The 21810-nt window shown below is 43.3% G+C and overlaps 1 protein-coding gene across 1 annotated transcript; it reads left to right on the forward strand.

The window, feature by feature from the left end:
- Positions 1-12585: 12585 nt before the first annotated feature.
- On the forward strand, positions 12586-13516 carry LOC122638541 (50S ribosomal protein L7/L12). The gene has a single exon (XM_043831379.1). It carries the CDS (start codon positions 12694-12696, stop codon positions 13339-13341), a length of 648 nt encoding a protein of 215 aa, XP_043687314.1. The 5' UTR covers positions 12586-12693; the 3' UTR covers positions 13342-13516.
- Positions 13517-21810: the final 8294 nt, after the last annotated feature.

Raw genomic sequence — 21810 nt, forward strand, 5'->3', positions numbered from 1 at the left:
AAGGTCTATGTAAACAATCTTCTCTTCTTCTTCTTTCTATTTTTTTTCTTTTTTTTCTTTGGATTCAAGGCATTGTAGAAGAGGAAAGAGAAGAGAATATTCTCTTTTCTTAGGGAATAGTTCTCCTACACTTCCATCTTCTCTCTTCTCCTCTCTTCCACCTATAAATACCCCCTACCTCTCTTGTAAAAATTGCTCATTGACTTAGTGAAATTTCTTCTCTTCTTCTCCTTCAAATTTGTGATTTTTGGCTTTTCTAAGTTCTAGTTTGCTTTTATGAATTTTAGTTAATGGTTATAATAGGTTTAGTTTATGCTTTAATTTCAATTTAAGTCTTCAATTGGGTTGTAATTTCTTAATTCTAGTTTAGGTTTTAAGCCTTCTAGTCTAAGTTCTTAAGTTGATTACAAGACTTGAAGATTTAAAAGAGGAGGCCATGGTAAGTTTGTGCAAGTATTCAAGCTTTTCAATTACATTCATGCAAGCACATCCAGGTTTTACCATCTAAACTCTCAATCTCATTCTCCATCTCCTCTATCTCTCTCTATCTTCTTCTTCTTCCCCCTCTATTTCTTTTATTTTAATTTTATATGGTTGTGATTTATGGATGCATTTTTATTCCCTTATTTTTTTTTATGTGGTTAGTATGTGTGGCTGCATTTTTATTCCTTTCAATTCGCTTTAGTTTGATAGGTTAGATACTCATGTGTTAGGACGTCGATTTAATCCCTTAATTTTGTTAGATGCTTATGAGTTAGGATGCATTGATTTTCGTTAGTATAATTAGTTTAATTTAACACTTTAATTTGGTTCACTTTGCATTACTTTTAAGTTAGTTAAATAGAGTGGCGTATATCTCCTCGTGTTCGACCCGTAGCTATGATTGACCCGTACGCTTGCTGTTTTATTTTAACTCAAACACGGGCCTAAGGGTATTAAACTATTTGGTTCAATTCGGTTCTGTGCAAGTTTTTTTAGGTAAAACCAAAGCGACCTATTTAATAAAGAGTTTGGCTGAGGTTCACATACATGAACTCAAGCTACACTCTTTAATAAACGGTTTCAGATGTTGAAACCGAAACCATTAAATAAATAGATTCGGTTTAATCGGTTTATAAGTTCTTTTTAACTTTTTTATTCAAATCGCTACTTTCTATTACATGTTTTTTTATTTATTGAAATATATGTATGAATTAAATTTTTATATGTTTTCTTTAAATAATGTTTATATGTATCATTACATTTTACTAATTATTTATTATTATCAATAACGGGTAATTATTGTCTTTATATATTATTAATATTTATTTGGATTTTAACAGTTTATCATCGGTTTAAATTATTCGGTTCGATTTAAATCGTTTAATTAGACGATCTTACTTTTAAAACCAAAACCAAACTATTATTAGACAGTTTCACCTTTTCGATGTAAACGACTTGATTCGGTTTAGGTTTGAATTTAACACTCTTAACCTGGCCACAATAATCCCAATTCGGATCTCCACCAGGCCCCTCCATGAAATGACCAAAACACCCAGTGTTTTTGCTAGGCCTCTTCCAGCTCCCGCCACGGCTGGAGGAGATCCAGATCCCAATAATCTGAGGTCTTTACTATTTTAACCAAGGATGTAAACAGATCAAATTTGATCGGATAGTGACATTATCATATTCGTATCTGATTATATTCGAACGAATTTGGACAATATCCTATCAGTTTTTGGACAAATTCGGATAATAACCTATCCGTTGATATTTTACCCTTTTGTTGATGAGGGTTAGGGTTGACACTTGAGAGTTCAGCAACTACCCTTTCTTCTATGCTTCTTAGTTTTTATTTTTCTTACATTTTCTACTTTTGATTTTATCTTGTATTTATTTTGAAAGATATGTGTTACGTCAAGAAATCGTCTGATGGTCCCTTGAGTGTCGTAACCTACAAAAGGACCAGGGTGACAAAGGAGAACTGATGTGGTTCTGGCCTAAGACTCTTCGATGCCTAAGTTAGATCTTTCTGAGCAAACAGATGAATGATAGAATTCAAGATAGATTGATGGGGTGGAGTACCTCTACTTTTATAGTGGAACGTGGTGGTGTGGAGAGTCCCGGTCGATGATGAGTAATCCTTCGTAGTTAATAGAGTCTCTAGGTAGTAGGGTTCTTCCTTGATTAGTTGTCCCCTACAGGTGGTACTGTCCTTGTAGGGCTGATGTACCTAGCGGATAGACGCTGATATGTTGTCAGATAAGGTGTCTGGTGCTTGTGTCCATTTGGGACTGTACAGCTGATAGGCGGTGGTCTAGAGTCCTGGAGATGGTGCATGTCTTGTTGATGGTGGCGGTAGTACCTTGATCTTAGATTAGGATCAGCGTCCGTGGAGGGTAGTCATTCGGATCAGCGTCCGTGGAGGGCGGTCATTCGGATCGGCACCCATGGAGGCCGATCATTTAGATTGGCATCCATGGAGGTCTGTCATTTGAATCAGCATCCGCGGAGGACGGTCATTCTGATCAGCATCCGTGGAGGGCTGTCATTCGGATCAGCGTTCATGGAGGGTAGTCATTCGGATCAGCGTCCATGGAGGGCTGTCATTCGGATCAGCGTCCGTGGAGGGCTGTCATTTAGATCAGCGTCCGTGGAGGGCGGTCATTCGGATCGGCATCCGTGGAGGGTTGTCATTCGGATCAGCGTCCATGGAGGGCGGTCATTCGGATCAGCGCCTAAGGAGGGGGTAGTCATATGGTCCACACTCGTGGTTGGTCCTTCACTGGTCCTATCATGGTCCACCTCCTTGGGCTGGGACATATGGCGGCCTGTGATTGGTTGGTGTGAATTTGGGTTTATCATTTTCCCCCCACTCTCTTGGGTCAAAATGTCCAAGAGAGTAGACTTTGTCTTTTTTACACTCACAGGAGGTTTGTTGTAAATTCTTTTTTGTTGGAGGGTGTACCTGCGAATCATTTGGTGAAGTGGGAGAGGTTGTGGGTTCAAACCTTTCCTCTCACACCTTTTTGTCTTTTTTCCCTTCTTTCTCTTTTTGTAGATATCTTTTTCTCCTCTCTCTTCCTTTTTCACTTTTTGCTCCTCTCTCTCTTGCTTTTTTTATTTTCACATTTCTTTCCTGGAATCTTCTCCCTCCTTTGCATTGGCATTTGCTTTTTTGGTGGCCCCCAAGTATTTGCTCTTGGGTTGCAATGAACAGTAGTGCCTTCCATATGCTTTCTTAATCCCACTTGGCCATTAGCCTTGCTTTGGTGGTCTACGGACCTTGGTGGCATTGCGCCTTGGTGGTCTATGGACCTTGGTGGTCTACGGACCTTTGTGGTCTACGGACCTTAGTGGCATTGCGCCTTGGTGGTCAACAGACCTTGGTAGCCTACGGACCTTGGTGGTCTGCGGACCTTAGTGGCATTGCACCTTAGTGGTCTACGGACCTTGGTGGTATTACGCCTTGGTGGTCTACGAACCTTGGTGCCATTATGCCTTGGTGGTCTACGGACCTTAGTGGCATTGCGCCTTGGTTGTTACACCTGCACCCCAGATATACCCCTACATCCCGGGGCAGTTTAGACCTTTACCTAAAGGGCAATGGCTAAGTGGCACTGGCCGACACCTGTAACCTTAGACTTAAAATATTACTAAAAGTATCCCCTTAAATACCTGGAAGTATGGGCCAAAGCCCTGAAACTTTCCTTGAAGTTTGGGCCCTAACAGCAGCACCGGAGTTATGAACGGACCCAATCGTACTGAATCCGCTCGAGGATCCGCCCATGCTGTCATCTGCCTTTTTGGATTATTTTTCAGTGGGACCCACATGCCCGTGTCTCGGACACTATATTTGGACCTTGGGACCATATGGACCCCTACCCTTACCATTAGAAGGTTAGTTGGACCATAAAAATGAGCCCACAAGGCTTAACTTAGGTGAATAATGGGTTTTATACACCCTAACCTAAACCAAACAGACCTTAGTGGACAATTGAGTCCTATGGACTTAGGGTGCACCCCAAACATGACCTAATGGACCTAATGGTTATAACTAAGGCCAAAAGACCCTAAGACCTAAGGGCCACTAAGTGATTGGGGGTGCCTAAACCAAACATGGCCTAAGGCCCATTTGACCCTTAAAAGGATATGAGAATCCTTATTCTCTTATCTCTCCCCCTCCCAAGTAAACCATGGAGGAGAAGAGACAAGAGAAGAAGGAGAAGTAGAAATAGGAGAGGAATAGGAGGGGAAGGGAAGAAGATGGAAGCCATGCCAAGATGGTTGGCTACCCCACATCATCTCCCAAGTTGGCCGGACCCAAGGGAGAAGAGAAAGAGGAGGAGAAGAGATGGAGAGAGTGGCTGGAAGAAGGAAGCTCACCAAGGTAAGCTCCCCAAACCTAGCTCTCCCCCATTTCTCTTTGATTTTGATGAATTTCCTTGAGCTAGGGCTGACCTAGGGTTCCATTTGGGACTCAAGGTGAAGCTCGACCCTAGTTGGGAGCTCTAAGGATGCTGACCTAAGCCTCTAAGTGCTGCATTTGCTGCCATGGCTAATGAATCCCTAGTTTGAACCTTGAAACCCAACCCTTGGACCAATGTGAGACCAAACCTTGTAGGATCTTGGATCCCTGAGGTGAGCCTAGGATCTAGTAACCCTAGGAAGGCTTAGACATCTCTCCCTTGTCCCTGAGAGCTTAGGGCACTCTAATGTTCAAGCTGGAGTAAAAGCCCTTTGAAATCTCGAAAGAGACTGTCGATGGACGAACGACCGGATCCACCAATCGTGGTACCATCCGTCAGTCCGCCCAGTATAATCCCTGTGTGTTGGACTGCCCGAATGAAGGAACGGACTCAAGTCTGTTACATCCGCCCAAGACCTATTGCTCTCAGGTGTGTCTCAGGGAATGAATGGATGCAGGGGCGGACCCAAGAAGCACATCTGCCCGTAGAACCGCTCCCTTTTAGGAGTGTCTCAGGTGTCAAACGAATGCATGACTTGATTCAAGTGAAATGTTCCGCTCATGGGTTCGCTCGCTCGATTTTACTTTTTAGCCTGAACGGAGTCAGGGACGGACTCACCTCTGCTGAAATTGTCCGTGAGTCCGCTCATGCTGTCTTGGTTGAAATCTGATTTTAACCTCGAGGGCCTAGCATGGGACCCTTCTATGCATGCTTTAATGATTGTTTTTGTATTCCTAGGCTACCCAACTCGATGGATAGCGGGGAGCCCAGGTGAGATTCATGTCAACCACACACAGCGACGCCTGTGTTCGGTGAGTGGGTTCTGGGTGATTTGTTGGGTTTGAATATATATTAATATGAAATCTTAAGCATGCTAATATATACTTATAAGCATTGTGCGCATTGCATTATAATTCAGATGTGAACTATTATGAATGTGATATTATGCTCACCATTGTATCGGGCTACGGTGCCGGGTATGCCGATACCGGAATCCCAATTTATTTAAATAATGAAAACTGTTGTATGTCATCCTAAACTGTATGTGTCGTGCCATACTGGTACCCGGGTACTAGATGGAATGGGATGTTGATGCACCCAGAATACCTCTCGGGACGATAGGACCTGCATATAGTATATCTGCTACTAGGATGCTTATTCCCTTAGCGGTAGTGATGGTTATTGGGGTCTGCCACTGGGTGATCATGATGGCTTCTACCGGCGTAGGTCCCCTCGTGATAATTGAGGTTTCACCGGGGCGATAGGATAAGTGACCCTCAGTGTCTCCCGAGTTATCATAGTAGCATATACTTGACCAATAGAATTGTGTGCTAGGTGGAAAATGAATCTAACATTAGCATGCATCATTCTAATTGATATTGATTGTATGGTGTATGTGCATTCCCCTTTGCTCCCTCACTAGCTAGTGTAGCTAACCCCGTTGCGCGACCAAGGTTCAAAATCTCATGAAATTTTGGCAATATTTTGCCAAATTTCGTATATCTTGAGCTGTCCGAGATACGATACCAATCCGAAATGGAAAAATACCATATTTTGATGATATCTCGTGAGATATCGATGAAATATCGTGGACTCACGATATATCGCAAGATATTGAAAAAGTTACTAAAAGTGTCACGTGCAATATTTTGAATATTTCAAAAATTTTGATCATCTCGTTTCAAAAATTTTGGAAATTTTGATAATTTCGGTAATCTCATTTTAAAAATTTCAGAAATCTCGGTCATTTTGGCATTTTACACCCATAGAAAAATACCATATTTTGACGAAATTTGGTCAAAATTTTGGTATCTCAGAAATTTTGATCAGATTGAAACACCAAAACAAAACGAGATTTAGTACCATATGCGCAACCCCTTTTTAGTTGTTATGCAGGAGGTAGTACTTAGATGAGCACCGTTGGATGCGAATCAAGTGGAGCCAATGACTGTGACTTAGATGTAGATGTACACCCAAGACTGGGCCCTCGTGGCAATTATCTATTATTTAAATTCTGTCTTCATTCTACAATCATGTATAAATCGTATGTTTATTTATATCGGAGAGATTAAATGGTTAATGAACAGTGTACTATGTGATATCATTAGAAAATCGATGCTCTATAATTTCACATGATTTAATTTAATTTTGATTCTGCTAACTCTATGATTCGGAACGACTTATTTCGCATTTGTACATTCCCTTCTGTTATCAACATGTGATGACAGGTTGGACTGTGGCTCGAGACACTGTATCTGTGATCCTGGTAGGTAGTGGGATGACACGGGTTATCCCAGTCACCCCCTATGTGGTAGTATATATATTACATTGGGATGGGGGCATGACATTGGTGGTCTACGGACCTTGGTGGCATTATGCCTTGGTAGTCAATGAACCTTGGTGGCATTGTGTCTTGGTGGTCAACGGACCCTGATGGCATTGCACCTTGGTGGTCAGCGGACCTTGGTGGCCTTACGCCGTGGTGGTCCTTCGACCTTGGTGCTTGAAAGTATTGAGGTAGATGACAAAAGTAGACGGATGTAGCCCAGAATAAACTATTTACTTCAAACTCCCAAAAAATTTCAAATCATTCTTGAAAATGGAATACTATAATGCGATACTGGCTGAAAGTTGACTACTGCTACTCTATTAGTAGTATTTCTTTAGATGCTTTGAGTTCCAAGCACGGTCTACCTTCTTGCCCCCCAGAATTTTCAAGCGGTAAGTCCCTGGGTATATCTACTTGGAAATTACGTAGGGTCCTTCCCAGTTGGTCGTCAGCTTGCCCTCCTTCCTTGGCTATGATGCACTAGCTCTCCTTAACTCTTTCTAACAGTGTTCTGTTTGTCACTTCCACCTGACCATTAGCCTATGGGTAGGCTACCGATATAGGCCGATAGTCAATGTTGTTGAGTTGGCAAAAAGCCTTGGACTTTGGATGTCAATTTGGTGGTGGATAGATGGGATACTGGGGCGAACAATTGACATTGCTCGCAAGCTTGGCATACTGTATGGCTTCTTCTTGCATCTGTGGCTAGTAGAACCCCTAGCAGAGGACTTTGTAGGCTAGCGCTCACCATCCCATGTGGCTTCTGCATATCTCCTCATGGACCTCTGCCAGGGCGTACTTGGCTCCCTTGGGTCCTAGGCACCTGAGTAGTGGTGCAGTGACTCCTCTCTTGTATAGTTCCCCATCCATGACCATGTACTTTGCAGCTCTCATCTTTATCTTACTTGCCTCAACCTTGTCCCCTAATAGGACGTCATTCTGTAGGTAGTTGAGTATAGGGTCCATCCAGCTTGGCCCCTCCTCAATCTCGACCCTTAGTACTCGATCCTTGGTATTCAAACCATCTCGAACTTCTCGAACTCCATGAACTTCTCTGACTCTGCCTCTAAACCTCGAACTCGAGTCAAATATGACGTCTTGTACTTCCCCCCCCCCCCTTTTTTTTGTTGATATTAACTCGAATTGGTCTTTGGCCACAGACACATCTTTGCTCGAACCTCGACCTCGAACCCTCACGAACTCCAACCTCGGACCTCGAACCTTGACTTCGGACTTCGATGTCGAACCTCATCCATGCCTATGGCCTGTTGCCTACGGCCCTTGGCCGTGGCCCCCCTTTTTTTTGACTCGATTTGATCTTTAGCTGCAAACACATCTTTGCTCAAACCTCGACCTCGAACCCTCACGAACTCCGACCTCGGACCTCGAACCTTGAACCTTGACTTCGGACTTCGACGTCGAACCTCGTCCATGCCTATGGCCTGTCGCCTACGGCCCTTAGTCGTGGCCCCTTTTTTTTGTATTGACTTGATTTGGTTTTTGGCCACAGACACATCCTTACTCGAACCTTGACCTTGACCCCTTGCGAACTTTGACCTCGAACTCAAACATCGATGGCTGCCTATCGATCAAGGGTAAAATTTCATCGCTTTTGTTGGACGGGCTTCCTGGCTGAGTCTATGTGTGGCCTGTGTTCGACTATGGACCGGGGTATGCGTGGCATGTCGTAGATCAACCATGTAGAGACATCCATGTTTTCTTGGAGGAGACACTCAACAGTGAGCCAACCTGTATGACCTTGGCAGGATCGTCCTTGCTAAGCGGCCATGGGATGAGGTCCTCCACTAGCCTTCCTCTTCTCTCTATCTGTTCATCTCTCTGGTCACTGATAAGGTTCTCCATGCACAGCGTCAGTCCACGGGTGTTGCCATTGTTCTTCTTGACGAAGGTCGCATAACATTCTCTGGCTTTCTTCTGATCTCCTCAGACCTTGCCCACCCCATTCTCTGTGGAGAGCTTCATCTTCAGATGGATGGGTGATACAACTCCTCTAAGGGCTATTAAAGATAGTCGCCCTAGGAGGTCTTTGCAGGATACCACGGACTTGACGACCATGAAGTTCATCATGATTGTCGTTTGCCGAGGATGTCCTCCAAAGGTGATGGACAACTCTATGGTACCTCTGATGGAGGCGGTGGTGCCCGAGAACCCATGGAGGTAGGTAAGGTCTGGTTTGAGTTAATCATCGCTGAACCCGAACTAGCGGTAGGCTTCCAATGAGAGCACCTCCACGGATGCCCCAGTGTCTATCAATATCCTGTGTACCGGTCTGTTGGCTACCTCCACCTGCACTACTAGGGCATCCTCATGTGGAAGGCTCAATCCTCCCAAGTCTGCATCTGAGAAGGAGATTATTGTCTCGGTCTTGGCTATCTTACTCAGCTTCTCTGCTAGTCCCACAAACCTACCATGGGCTTTGGCCTTCCTAGTAGACTCCTGCCCTGGTCCTCCTAATACAGTGAGGATGGGGGCTCCCTTGGTGCCACTTAACTCTGCTGTATCTCTCCTTTCTTCTGGGAGATCTCTTTCCCTATCTCGATCTGTCCTTCTTTCTTCCCTTCTTGGTTCCTCTCTTTCTCGATCATGACCTCGACCTCCTTAGCTCGAACAGCCGTCGTGTCCTCCTTTCACATACTTGTTCAAACTCCCTGCCCTCACAAGCTGTTCTATCTCCCTTTTTAGTTGGATGCAATCCTCTGTATCATGTCCTGTGTCTTTGTGGAAGAGACAGTACTTGTTAGGGTTACGCTTCTCAGGTCCTGCTAGCATAGGTCATGGCCAGTGTGCTAGGCCACAATCTTGGATCTGCATGAGGATCTGAGACCTGGTGGTATTTCGAGGTGTGAACTCAGGGCTGCTTGCTCGATCGCTTCTCTCTGGGCGATGGTCGGTCCTTCCTGACTAGCGGTCGCCCTTCTCCTATCGGCGCTCGATCCTCGATCTCTTGCTCTCTTTATGGTCGTCCGGCGCCGATCTCTTGTTGTCCTGGGGCTTGGCCTCGATCACCTTCTTCCAAGCCTGTAGTACCTCGGCCATGTTGGCGAACTTGTTACACCGCTCCATAAGCTCCTTCATGGTCCTGGTTTCATGTCGCGCCAGGTCTTTGATCAAGTCCAGGTCTCTGATGCCCCCGGTCAATGCTGCATGCTGGGTCTGGTCGTCCAAGTCTCGGACCTCCAAGGACTCCTTGGTGAATTTGGTCTTCTTCTGCTTGACGCTGCTCTGGAAGCGGGTGACGAACTATCCACATAACTTTACGAACGAACTTATCGACCTCGGTCGTAGTCTAGAAAACCATGATGTAGCTGCACCCTTGAGGGATGCAGGGAACACTCGGCAGGAGACCACGTCCGATCCCCCATATAAGGTCATCATCCCATTGAAGTAGTTGATGTGGTCGTTGGGGTCCGAGGTACCACTGTAGAGTTCAAAGGTAGGTAGCCTGAACCGGGAGGGGAGTGAGGCTGACATGATCTCTGCTAAGAATGGATGCTGTCCGGGGATCGAGTATGTCTCGCCCTTGATTTGCTTCTTCAATCCTTCCAGCTTCTCGTCCAAATCTCAGAGTTTTTTGTCTAACTCCTCTTCTCGCGAACGTCCTTCATGTCTAGCCGGACGTTCACTGCAACCTCACTCTCGATCTCTCCTTGATGTTCCCTCCAGTCTTGAGTGTTGGCGGGATGGTGAATGGTCAAGCCGTGATGATCCCTGGGGCGAACGTGAGGGGCTTTCTTCTCGATAGGTCTGGCTCCGCCTTGGTGCATGACTGCCTCCTAGTCGGCCTTGGAATACCAACCTCTTAATTGAGCCTTCCGGACTGGGTACCACAAATCGGTGTTATGGCGTCCTCCCACGGTCTGACCATACTGGGAGGTCCGCTATTCTCCTGGGATGCTGGGAGGGATCTCCCCGCTGGTAAGTGGCACTTGCGCGCCTGGTGTACCTCTCTGTTCTGTCACCCCTGGGAGGTGACCTCCTAGGGCTTTGCTCCTGTCGAGGGACAGGATCTGTCCTTAGTGCTAGCAACGCCCCACAACGATGGGATGTCACGTGCTGCCTCAGCTAGTCTCGAAAGAGTCGTTGGTCATTGAGGATCTGCCTCTGCAAGTCATTGATCTGACCCACAGTCGCCGGTGCATTAGGATCAGGTGCTAGCTCCACGGTTGCTTCAGGGTTGAGGTCGACTACCTCAACTTGTTGATTCTCTGGGATCTCCCTCTCTTGAGAGATAGGGTCATTGGCTCTGCGACGCGAACTCTCTAGAGGAGGTGATCCGTTCCCCTCCCTCGCAGCATTGTTTGTGGAGGGAGCGGTCTTCTTACCCTGTGGTGCCATTGAGTGATGGTGGAGTCGAGCTAGTAGGTCTGATGGCTAGCGTCATTTCCACAGACAACGTCAATCTGTTGCATCAAGAAATCGTCCGATGGTCCCTCGAGTGCCGTAACCTGCAAAAGGACCAGGGTGATAAAGGAGAACCAGTGTGGTTCCCGCCTAAGACTCTCCGATGCCTAAGTTAGATCTCTCTGAGCAAACAGATGAATGATAGAATTCAAGATAGATTGATGGGGTGGAGTACCTCTGCTTTTATAGTGGAATGTGGCGGTGTGGAGAGTCCCGACCGATGATGAGTAATCCTTCGTAGTTGATAGAGTCCCTAGGTAGTAGGGTTCTTCCTTGATTGGTTGTCCCCTACAGGTGGTAGTGTCTTTGTAGGGTTGATGTACCTAGTGGATAGACGCTGATATGTTGTCAGATAAGGTGCCTGGTGCTTGTGTCTGTTTGGGACTGTACAGCTGATAGGCGGTGGGCTAGAGTCTTGGAGAAGCTTGTTGATGGCGGCGGTGGTACCTTGATCTTAGATTAGGATCAGCGTCTGTGGAGGGCGGTCATTCGGATCAGCGTCCGTGGAGGGCGATCATTCGGATCGGCGCCCATGGAGGACGGTCATTCGGATTAGCGTCCGTGGAGGTCTGTCATTCGGATCAGCATCCGTGGAGGGCGGTCATTCGGATCAGCGTCCGTGGAGGGCTGTCATTCGGATCAGCATCCGTGGAGGGCGTCATTCGGATCAGCGTCCGTAGAGGGCGTTCATTCGGATCGGCACCCATGGAGGGGGTAGTCATGCAGTCTGCGCCCGTGGTTGGTCCTTCATTGATCCTGTCATGGTCCACCTCCTTGGGGCAGGACACGTGGCAGCTTCCGATTGGTTGGTGTGAATTTGGGTTTATCAATATGTGATTCCATGTATCATAATACACAAACCAATATGGGCAAATGTTCTCTGTGCTGCAGCGCAGCCTGCGCCTAGACACATGGGCCTACCATTCAGGGGGCAGGGTGGTCATTTCACTCACCCCCATGTGTCTGGGCGCAGCTTGCACCCCTGGCATTGAGAACATTTGGCCAAACAATATATATAAACTAATAGACAATCTAGAAAAAGAATCACATTATCTTAACTTACAAAATTATAAAAATAAAAAAACTTAATCTGATAGATGGACACAGATATATTTGAGATATTTTATTACCATCGAATAGCTAAATGAATCGAATAATAATCGGTCGAATAGGAGAATTATATTCGCATCCGGATCGAATACAGATTTTCAGTTTCTCATGGCAAAAACCCTTTTAACGAGCAAAAGGGAAACAGGGTTTCTTGCATTCGGCTTCTTTTCTTCCTCTCATGGGTTTCTTTAGTTCTACCAACTGCTCTAAGCTACTGCAAGTCTGAAACCTCAAATTTCTTCTTCTGTTGATTTTTTCTTTGAACTTCTTTGTATCTTTCTGTGTTAACTCTCAAACATCGAACTTTAATTTGTTATAGTCATTAATGGATTCTCTCTAGTCGGGGAGATCAAATATAAAGAAGTCAGTCTCAGAAACCTCAAAATGAGCTTTATTTCAAGATTCGGGAACCGTTTCTCCAATGGGTTCTGCAGAAACCCAAATTTTCTTGTCCCTTTATCGTGGAAATTAATCAACTCGAACGGTGTATCCCGGACATTTAGTCTTCCTGCAAGGAAAGAGGAGGAGGAAGACGAGATAGAGATTGATCAGAGGAGACTTCCTGCAGATTACGACCCATCAAATTTCGATCCCACAGAGCATCGGAGCCCTCCAACCGATCGGGTTTTCAGGTTGGTAGATGAAATTGCAGGGTTGACATTAGTTGAAGTGGCTGAGCTGTCATCGATTCTGATGAGGAAATTAGGTATGAAGGAAACACCAGTTGTGGGGGTCATGAAACCAGGAGCTGCTGGATTGGCCGGAATAGCGTCGATGAAAGCAACGTCGGCGGCAAAAGACGAGAAGAAGCCAGAGAAGACTGTGTTTGAGTTGAAGTTGGAGTCCTATGAGGCTGCGGCGAAGATTAAAATCATCAAGGAGGTCAGGAGTTTCACCGATTTGGGTCTCAAGGAAGCAAAGGATTTGGTGGAGAAGACGCCGGCGGTGTTCAAAAAAGGTGTGTCGAAGGAGGAAGGGGAGCAGATTATTGAAAAGATGAAGGCTCTCGGGGCTAAAGTAGTCATGGAGTAAATCAGGTTACTCATCCGTGATTTTTGAATGTTCTTCCCAATTTAAAGCTTTTGTTTCAAATTGAAAACGAGCACTGAGAGTTGCGATTTTATGCTCTGTTCTTTTGAATTGGATTAACTTTACTGTAGTTGAGGATGATGAAAATAATATATTTAAGCTTAACTCATATGTTTCATAACTATAGTTTGCAATGATGAACTTAGTTCTGTTTCCTCTTGTTGTTATTTGTTCATTCTCTCTACGTGTGTTAAGTACAAAAGTGTAATAAGTGTTGCTGTAAATGATATCTCTTTTTACCATAATTGTCAAGGCGACTAGGTGATCCAAGGTGTTGGAGGGGATCTGGATGTAGGGGCGACACCAACTAGGCGACCAAGGCATGTGGACGCCTAGGTGTAGGCGACGCCTTGATTACTGTGCTTTTTACCAAATGGTCAACCCTCAATCTGCTGAGAAAAACTCTCCAGTATAGTCTATTGTTAAGTGGAGATGTTCATAGGAACATTATAGAAATTTGATCAAGGAAAAACATGGTACTGGTTGCATAAGATTGCAGATGCAGTGGGAATCCAAGAATCAGGTTTTGGGGGATACTAAACATTGGTTGAGAAGACTGAAGAGCATATTCTGGATATGAAAAATGAAATCAATGAATTAGTATTAGAAACTTACGTTATTTAACCAAATAAAAAAAGGAGATATTTATGTAGGAGCTTTATTATTACCTCCGTGAGTCAATATTTTGCAACTTAAATGGAGAATTACTTTAATAACTTTTTGACAAGCTTAAAAGTGCAATCTTAAAACATAATGCTAGAAATAAATGGTCTCTGAAAGTTTTAAAATTTAGAAGTAAGACTTTTACTAACAATGATATTATTAACCAACTGTTTGGGCTCTTGAGGGTCTGCCATTAGTGAAACCCACCAAATGAGTGCAGAATTTAGGCTATTGATCTCACTGATTACTGTAGTTATTCTTACCAAAAAAAAAAAAAGAAGATTACTGTAGTTATTCGTTTTAGTAGTAGAATGGCCAATTGTTTTGTGCTTAGATAAATTGTTGACTAGTTGTAAATAGGTCTTAGCTACCCAATAATAATTAGTAATATTCTTTTAGATAAATATAAGAAAAAATGATAAAGTCGTGTAATAATGTAGATTTGAAATAATTATCTTTAATCCCTCTCTTTGTTGACTAGTTGTAAATAGGTCTTAGCTATGCAATAATAATTAAAATTATTCTTTTAGATAAATATAATAAAAATGATAAAATCATGTAATAAAGTAGTTTTGAAATAGTTGTCTTTAATCCCTCTCTCTGCATGTGTGCAAGGTACTAAAACTCGGAACTCGGTACCAACTCGAGATCTCGCCGAGTTGGTGCATTTTTTTTACCGACCCGAAACCTCAAGTCGGTGGGTTTTAGACCTAGTTTGGATCTAAAACTTGGTATTCAGCTTATTTGAGGCCATATAAACATAATGATACTATCAGATTTTGCAAAAAACAAAGTCCAAATATGAGTTTCACTTCAGACCATATGTTGGTAGGCGACGACGTACTAAAGTACCCTACTCTACACATGATTTTGTAATAGAAAGCAATCAAAACATTCAATTAATGTAAAATAACTTAAATAAGCATTAGAAATGTTAAAGACTTAAAGTGTACAATACATCAATCTTTAAACGAATGTTACATAAAATGTGATATGCTAATGTATTCAGTCCCAGCACGATCCATAAAGAATTCCCATGCCATAGTGTTGCTGTAGTTTTGCATATAGTTTGCCACAACACTCATATAAGTGTTGTCATCAACATATGCCAAGTCCCCTATCCTAGGGTATGGAAGAGGCGGTTGCCATGAGGCGTGAGATCCATTGATACTGTCATATTGAGGCATGTATGGCTGGTTTGGGACTGGGAATATAGGCCCAAAACCAGACTCAGCGCTTTGATTGTTAAACTCATGTATTGAAAAAAAATAGATTTGGGGAAAAATAGTTTACCTTTGAAAAATATTTCAAATTTGTGATGAATTTTGAAGATGTTGAATAATGTACACTAGAATACCGTGGGGGTATTCTGGTCCTTTTACTATAATTTCTAGTGTTTTAAGCTGTCTAGTTAAGTCGGCTATAGCTAGAGGTATTTTTGTCTCTATAATGTAATCTTCCATATTATAAATATATGGCTTGGTTGATTAGTTTGATCATTCAAGCATTCTCATAAATCCTGTTTTATTAACATAGCATCAGAGCTACTTTCTCTGATCTAGGTTTTCAAAACCCCACCACCCTCCATTGTTCCTCTCTTCCACCTTCTTCCACTCGATCTTCTGTTTCTCTTCTCTTTTCTTTTTTGGTTTTCTTCTCTTATTAGGGCAGATCTAATGATGTGATCATACGATCTAAATGCTGCTCTCAATCCAACCTCTTCAACAGATGGTTTGATCAAAAAAATCAAGTTCGATTGCTGCTGCCCTTGTTCCTGCGATTTTTTGGAGATCTCCCCTTCTTGAAGATTAGCTTCTCTTTTGCCTTGGAAGCTGTTTTTACCTATTGGAGATTGATCATAGCACTATTGGACAGCAGATATTACAGAAATTTCAACCTATTTGCAGCATTATACCCAATATCGATCTCAATTCATGGTTTTGAAAAAACCCCGACTCTTATCGATTTTTGGGTTTTTTGTTCTTTGCTTGGGCTGATCTTTGGAGATCTCATTCATACTACTTCAAGGAGGACTCGACATTACTATCAGCCCCTTTCGAGTTTTTTGAAGACCCCTAACCCTAATCAATCTCCTCTTTCAGGGTTTTTTTCAAAACCTTGATTCTTATCGATTTTTGGGGGTTAGGGCTGCTTGTTGCTGCGATTAATTTCAAGGTTTCTTTGCTGCCAAGAGGATCACTTGACCTTATTTTTAAGGGGTTTTACTTCTGATTTTCTGCCAAGGATTATCTTCAACATGCCAGACTCTGATGTGACCACGGCTTCTTCTGGAGGAGATGGTCAGTCCAAGACTGAATTCCTCCCTTCTGCTGCTTCTATTAAACTTGATGGCACCAATTATCTAATGTGGGCCAGATCTCTCTTTGATTGTGGCTGGAAGAGGACTCAGTGGCCATCTTAATGGCACCTCTAAACAGCCCACTGAAGAGGGCTCTTCTCAAGCTCGATGGAATGCCAATGATGCTATGGTTATGTCCTTTGTTCTCAACTCCATGCCTTAAGAACTCTCCAGCCAGTACTTCTCCTTGAAACAGCCGCACAGATATGGGCTGCTGCTAAGGGAGCTTATGGACAATTGGGGAATGATGCATAAGTTTATGACATGCGGAAGACACTCCATACCACTACTCAGAAGGAGTTGTCAGTTACCAAATACTATGCTGTCCTAAAGAGCTTATGGCAACAATTGGATCACTATGCTCGATTTCAGCCCTCTACACCTGACGACATTACTACCTATTCCAAGTATGTGAACCAGTTTCAGGTTTATGATTTTTTGGCTGGTCTTAATATTGAATATGATCCAATTCGAGTGCAAGTTTTTGGTAGGATTCCTTTCCCAACATTGGAGCCGACCTTTTCTTATGTTCACACTGAAGAGACACGTCGGGCTGCTATGACGTTGACTCCTACAGTTGAGAGATCAGCCCTACAGGTTGCTGGTTTCAACTCTTCTACTACTGCTGAGAGTAGTGCTTCTACTGCTGTTGCTCCTGCATGTGAGCCATTCAAGTGTGATCATTGCAACAAACCATATCACACTAAGGCTTAGTGCTGGAAATTACATGGGAAGCCCGTTGATTTTGAGATCAAACGTGGTCGTGGTAAACCTAAAAGCAAGGCTAATCACACTAAAAGTGTAACTACAGCACCTACTACTGAACCAGCTTTCTCCCAGGAAGAATTTCAGGCTCTCAGGCGTATGTTACAGACTTCCGCTGCCTCTACTACATCTACTGCCAGTTATTCCACACCATCAGGTTCTCATTTTGCCCGTTCAGGTATTTCCTTTTACTGGTCATTGTGCATCGGTTGTCTGCACTCCATAGATCATCGACTCCGGGGCCACTGATCACATGACATGTTCTTTTAGCCTTTTTCATACCTATTCCCCTACTTCTGGAAGGGATTAAGGTTAAAATGGCTGATGGGTCCCTCTCATATATTTCTAGGAAAGGATCCATTAGTTGTTCCCCTTCTCTTACCTTATTTTCTGTGTTGCATATTCTCAATTTCACTACTAACCTTCCATCTATTAGTAGTATTACAAAAAATCTGAATTGTAAAGTGACCTTCTTCCCATCTCATTGTGTCTTTCAGGATCTGGACTCAGGGAAGATGATTGGATCGGGTAAAGTGCATGGAGGATTGTATCTGCTTGATGGTGACCCTCTTGTTACACAGGCTTTACCTTCTCAGCTATGTCAGCCTGCATCATTCTCCTCTGAAGTACACCAATGGCATTCTCGACTAGGACACCCCCCTTGGGAACTTTATCACATTAATTTCCAGCATTATTAAAAAATTGTAATAAGGAAGATTTTTTTTTGTGAGCCTTATGTCTTGGCCGAACAGACACGTTCAAACTATCATTTTTCTAATAAAAGGTCTTCTTCCTTATTTCAATTGGTTCATATTGATGTGTGGGGTCCTAGTCGAAAAGCTTCTGTCTCTGGTCATAGGTGGTATGTCACTTTTATAAATTGTTATTCCCGATTCACTTGGGTCTACCTGATGTACACAAAAAATGAAGTTTTTTCCTATTTTCAGCATTTTCACACGATGGTCCAGACCCAATTTAATGCCACTCTCAAAGTCTTGAGAAGTGACAATGGGGCAAGGTATATGGAAGGTCAGTTCCAAAGATACCTTGCTGCCCATGGGATTTTACATCAGACCAGTTGTATTGATGCTCCAGCCCAGAATGGTGTGGCTGAAAGGAAAAACCTCCATCTCTTGGAGGTGGCCAGAGCACTTATGTTTGCTTGACATGTTCCTTCCTTTTATTGGGGAGATGCTGTCATGACTGCGGCCTATTTGATTAATAGGCTACCCAGTCGGGTTCTTGACTCCAAGTCCCTTGTCGAGCTCTTACTTGGCTCTTCTTCTTTTATTGTTCCCTGGTAAACTTGGACCCCGTAGTCTCGGTTGCAATTTTTTAGGGTACTCTGCCACCCAGAAGGGGTACAAGTGCTATTGTCCTCCTGCCAGATGTACATTGGTCAGTGTGGATGTTGTTTTTCATGAGACTGTGTCTTATTATTTGTCCCCACCTCTTCAGGGGGAGAGTGTTAGTGAAGATGTACTGACCATAGAAACTCCCCTACAGTTTATTTACAATGAGTCTGTCCCTATTCCTCCTACTCCTAGTCCTCCCTCTGCCTCAGGGGGAGAGGTTCCTATACAGGAGGAGATCATCCCAGATGATGTTGACATTCCTATTCAGGGGGAGCAGACTCCAGTCCAGAAAACCATTAGTGAATTTTAGAGGAGGATTAATGAATCTAATGTGCAGATTTATACATGGAAACATTAGCAGCTTCAATCAACTATAGCACCGGTACCCATCCAATTGCCGAACCTGGTTCCAGAACCTGCCTCTCCACCTGGTAATACTTCTTCTCCTGATTTACCTATTGCCATTTGCAAGAGTGTCAGGGCTTGCACTAAACATCCTATATCCCATGTTGTTTCTTATGACTCCCTTTCTCCATCTTTTCGTGCTTTTGTTTCTTCTCTTTCTTCTGTTTGTAATCCTAACAATTGGTAAGAAGCTCTATCAGATGGAAAGTGGAAGGCAACAATGATGGAAGAAATGGAAGCCCTGAAGAAAAATAGCACATGGGAGCTTGTGATTCTTCCACTTGGGAAGAGAACTGTTGGACGTAAGTGGGTGTTTGTAGTGAAACAGAAGGTGGATGGCACTGTGGATAGGTATAAGGTGTGACTCATGGCAAAGGGGTTCACCTAGACATACGGCATTGATTACCATGAGACCTTTGCCCTTGTTGCAAAGCTGAATACTGTTCGGGTTTTGCTATCTTGTGCAGTCAATCTTGGATGGGAATTGCAACAGTTGGATGTGAAGAATGCTTTCCTCAATGGAGAGCTGGATGAGGAGGTGTATATGGACATTCCACCAGGGTTCTCTTGTGACAAAAACCAAGGTAAGGTGTGTAAATTGAAGCATGCACTTTATGGGCTGAAGCAGTCACCTCGAGCATGGTTTTGCCAGTTTCACAAGGCCATGATTTCTGTTGTCTATAAGCAGAGTAATGCTGATCACACTCTCTTTATAAAGAGGGTTGGTGGAAAACTCACTATTCTTATAGTCTACGTTGATGACATAGTGGTCACTGGCAATGATGGTGATGAGATCAGTTGGTTGAAGTCCTTTCTTGGGCAGGAGTTTGAGATTAAAGATCTAGGAAAGCTGCAGTACTTTTTTGGGATTGAGGTTACCAGATCTGCTAAAGGCATTTTTCTCTCCTAAAGGAAGTATGTCCTAGATTTATTGGCTGAAACTGGTTTGTTAGGATGTCACCCTTCAGATACTCCTATGGATGCTACTGTTCGTCTCAAGGAAAAAGAGGGTGAACCTGTTGATAAAAGCCGGTACCAAAGACTAGTGGGGAAGTTGATTTATCTCTCACACACACATCCTGATATTGCTGTTGTTGTGAGTACTATGAGTCAGTTTATGCATGATCTTTACTCTTCTCATATGGAGGTTGTTCTTTGTATCCTTCACTACCTGAAGTGAGTTCCTGAAAAGGGCATTCTCTTGTCTTCTCATGGTTACCTACAGATAGAGGCATACACTGATGCTAATTGGGCTGGTTCTATAGATCTCAAGTTTATATCTGGGTATTGTTCTTTTGTAGGTGGCAATCTTGTTATTTGGCGTAGCAAGAAGCAGAATGTGGTTGCTCGTTCTAGTGCCGAAGCAGAATTTCGTTCTATGGCACAAGACATTTGTGAGTTACTTTGGCTCAAAGGCTTGCTACAAGACCTTGGGGTTCCTATTCGTCTTCCTATGATGTTGTGCTGTGACAACAAGGCTGCAATCAGTATTGCACATAACCCGGTACAGCATGATCGCACTAAGCATGTTGAAGTGGATAGGCATTTCATCAAGGAGAAATTGGAAGAAGGGCTGATTTGTGTTCCCTTTGTGAAGTTTGCTGATCAGCTTGCTGATATTTTCACCAAGGGATTATCCGGTAAACTATTTCATCCTAATTTAGTCAAGTTGGGCATGATTGACATATTTGCTTCAACTTGAGGGGGGAGTGTTGAATAATGTACACCAGAATACCGTGGGGGTATTCTGGTCCTTTTACTACTTTAATTTCTAGTGTTTTATGCTGCCTAGTTAAGTCGGCTATAGCTAGGGGTGTTTTTGTTTCTATGATGTAATCTTCCATATTATAAATATATGGCTTGGTTGATCAGTTTGATCATTCAAGCATTCTCATAATTCCTGTTTTGTTAATAGATGTGTAGTTGAATCCTTCAAATTTGTAGCTGAATCACCTCTCCCGAAGGTCAAGTCTTGAAATTCACAGGTAAAATGAAGGAGCTTCAAATGGGGAAGAAGAGAGCAGTGTTGGGAGCTTTGGACAGAACTCGACCGAGATATGTCGAGTTAGGTAAGTAAAACAAGACCTAGATGGGTCAAGTTTTGGGTCGACCCGAGATCCGAGATCTCGCCGAGATAGTGTACTTTTTAATATCGTATTGAAACTCAACTCAGTTTCTCAAAAAAACCGAGATCTTGCTGAGCCGAGTCGAGTTCTCGAACCATGCATGTGTGTACTAAAAATGATATAAGCAACAAATAAAAGGTATTTGAAAAAGAACAAAATCATTTATTGTATGGTACTACCTCAAGTTAAAACATTTGCAAAATAGTTTATAAGATGCTTATTTATCTAGTTACCACCTTCATTAAGAAGCATATGCAAATCTGTCAAGGAGTCAACTTGATGCAGTGGCATTTTCGTGGCTGGACTGGCATAACCTGATCTGGAAACCCCAATCGAGGCAAAAGTGCAAAACTGAACCCAACCGGGTTTATTTTAGAGTTGGATACATGCAGGAGATTAGATTGGGTTGTTAGTTTCTTTGTTTGAGTTAGTTTCCAATTTCATTAGATTCAAAATATTCAATGTTAGGTGGTAGCATCTATATATACGTTGTAACCCAACGATGGAATGTTAGAATGAGTCAAAGAAGTTATTCAAGTTTGCTGTGGCATGTTGGGAGAGCCTGCTGACTGGCCATATCTCCCTCCCTCCCTCCCTCCCTCATCCTCTTCGGTTTGGTTACTTTTCCATCTCAGGTACTCTTATTCTTCTTCTCTCTTTTATGTTCCTTCCTTTCCTCTTTGTTTCTCTCTTGTTTTCCTGCTTACTCCCTGTTCCTTCTACCTCTCTTTGCCGTTCT

Source organism: Telopea speciosissima, chromosome 9 (genome assembly GCF_018873765.1).
Source record: "Telopea speciosissima isolate NSW1024214 ecotype Mountain lineage chromosome 9, Tspe_v1, whole genome shotgun sequence".
NCBI lineage: Eukaryota > Viridiplantae > Streptophyta > Magnoliopsida > Proteales > Proteaceae > Telopea > Telopea speciosissima.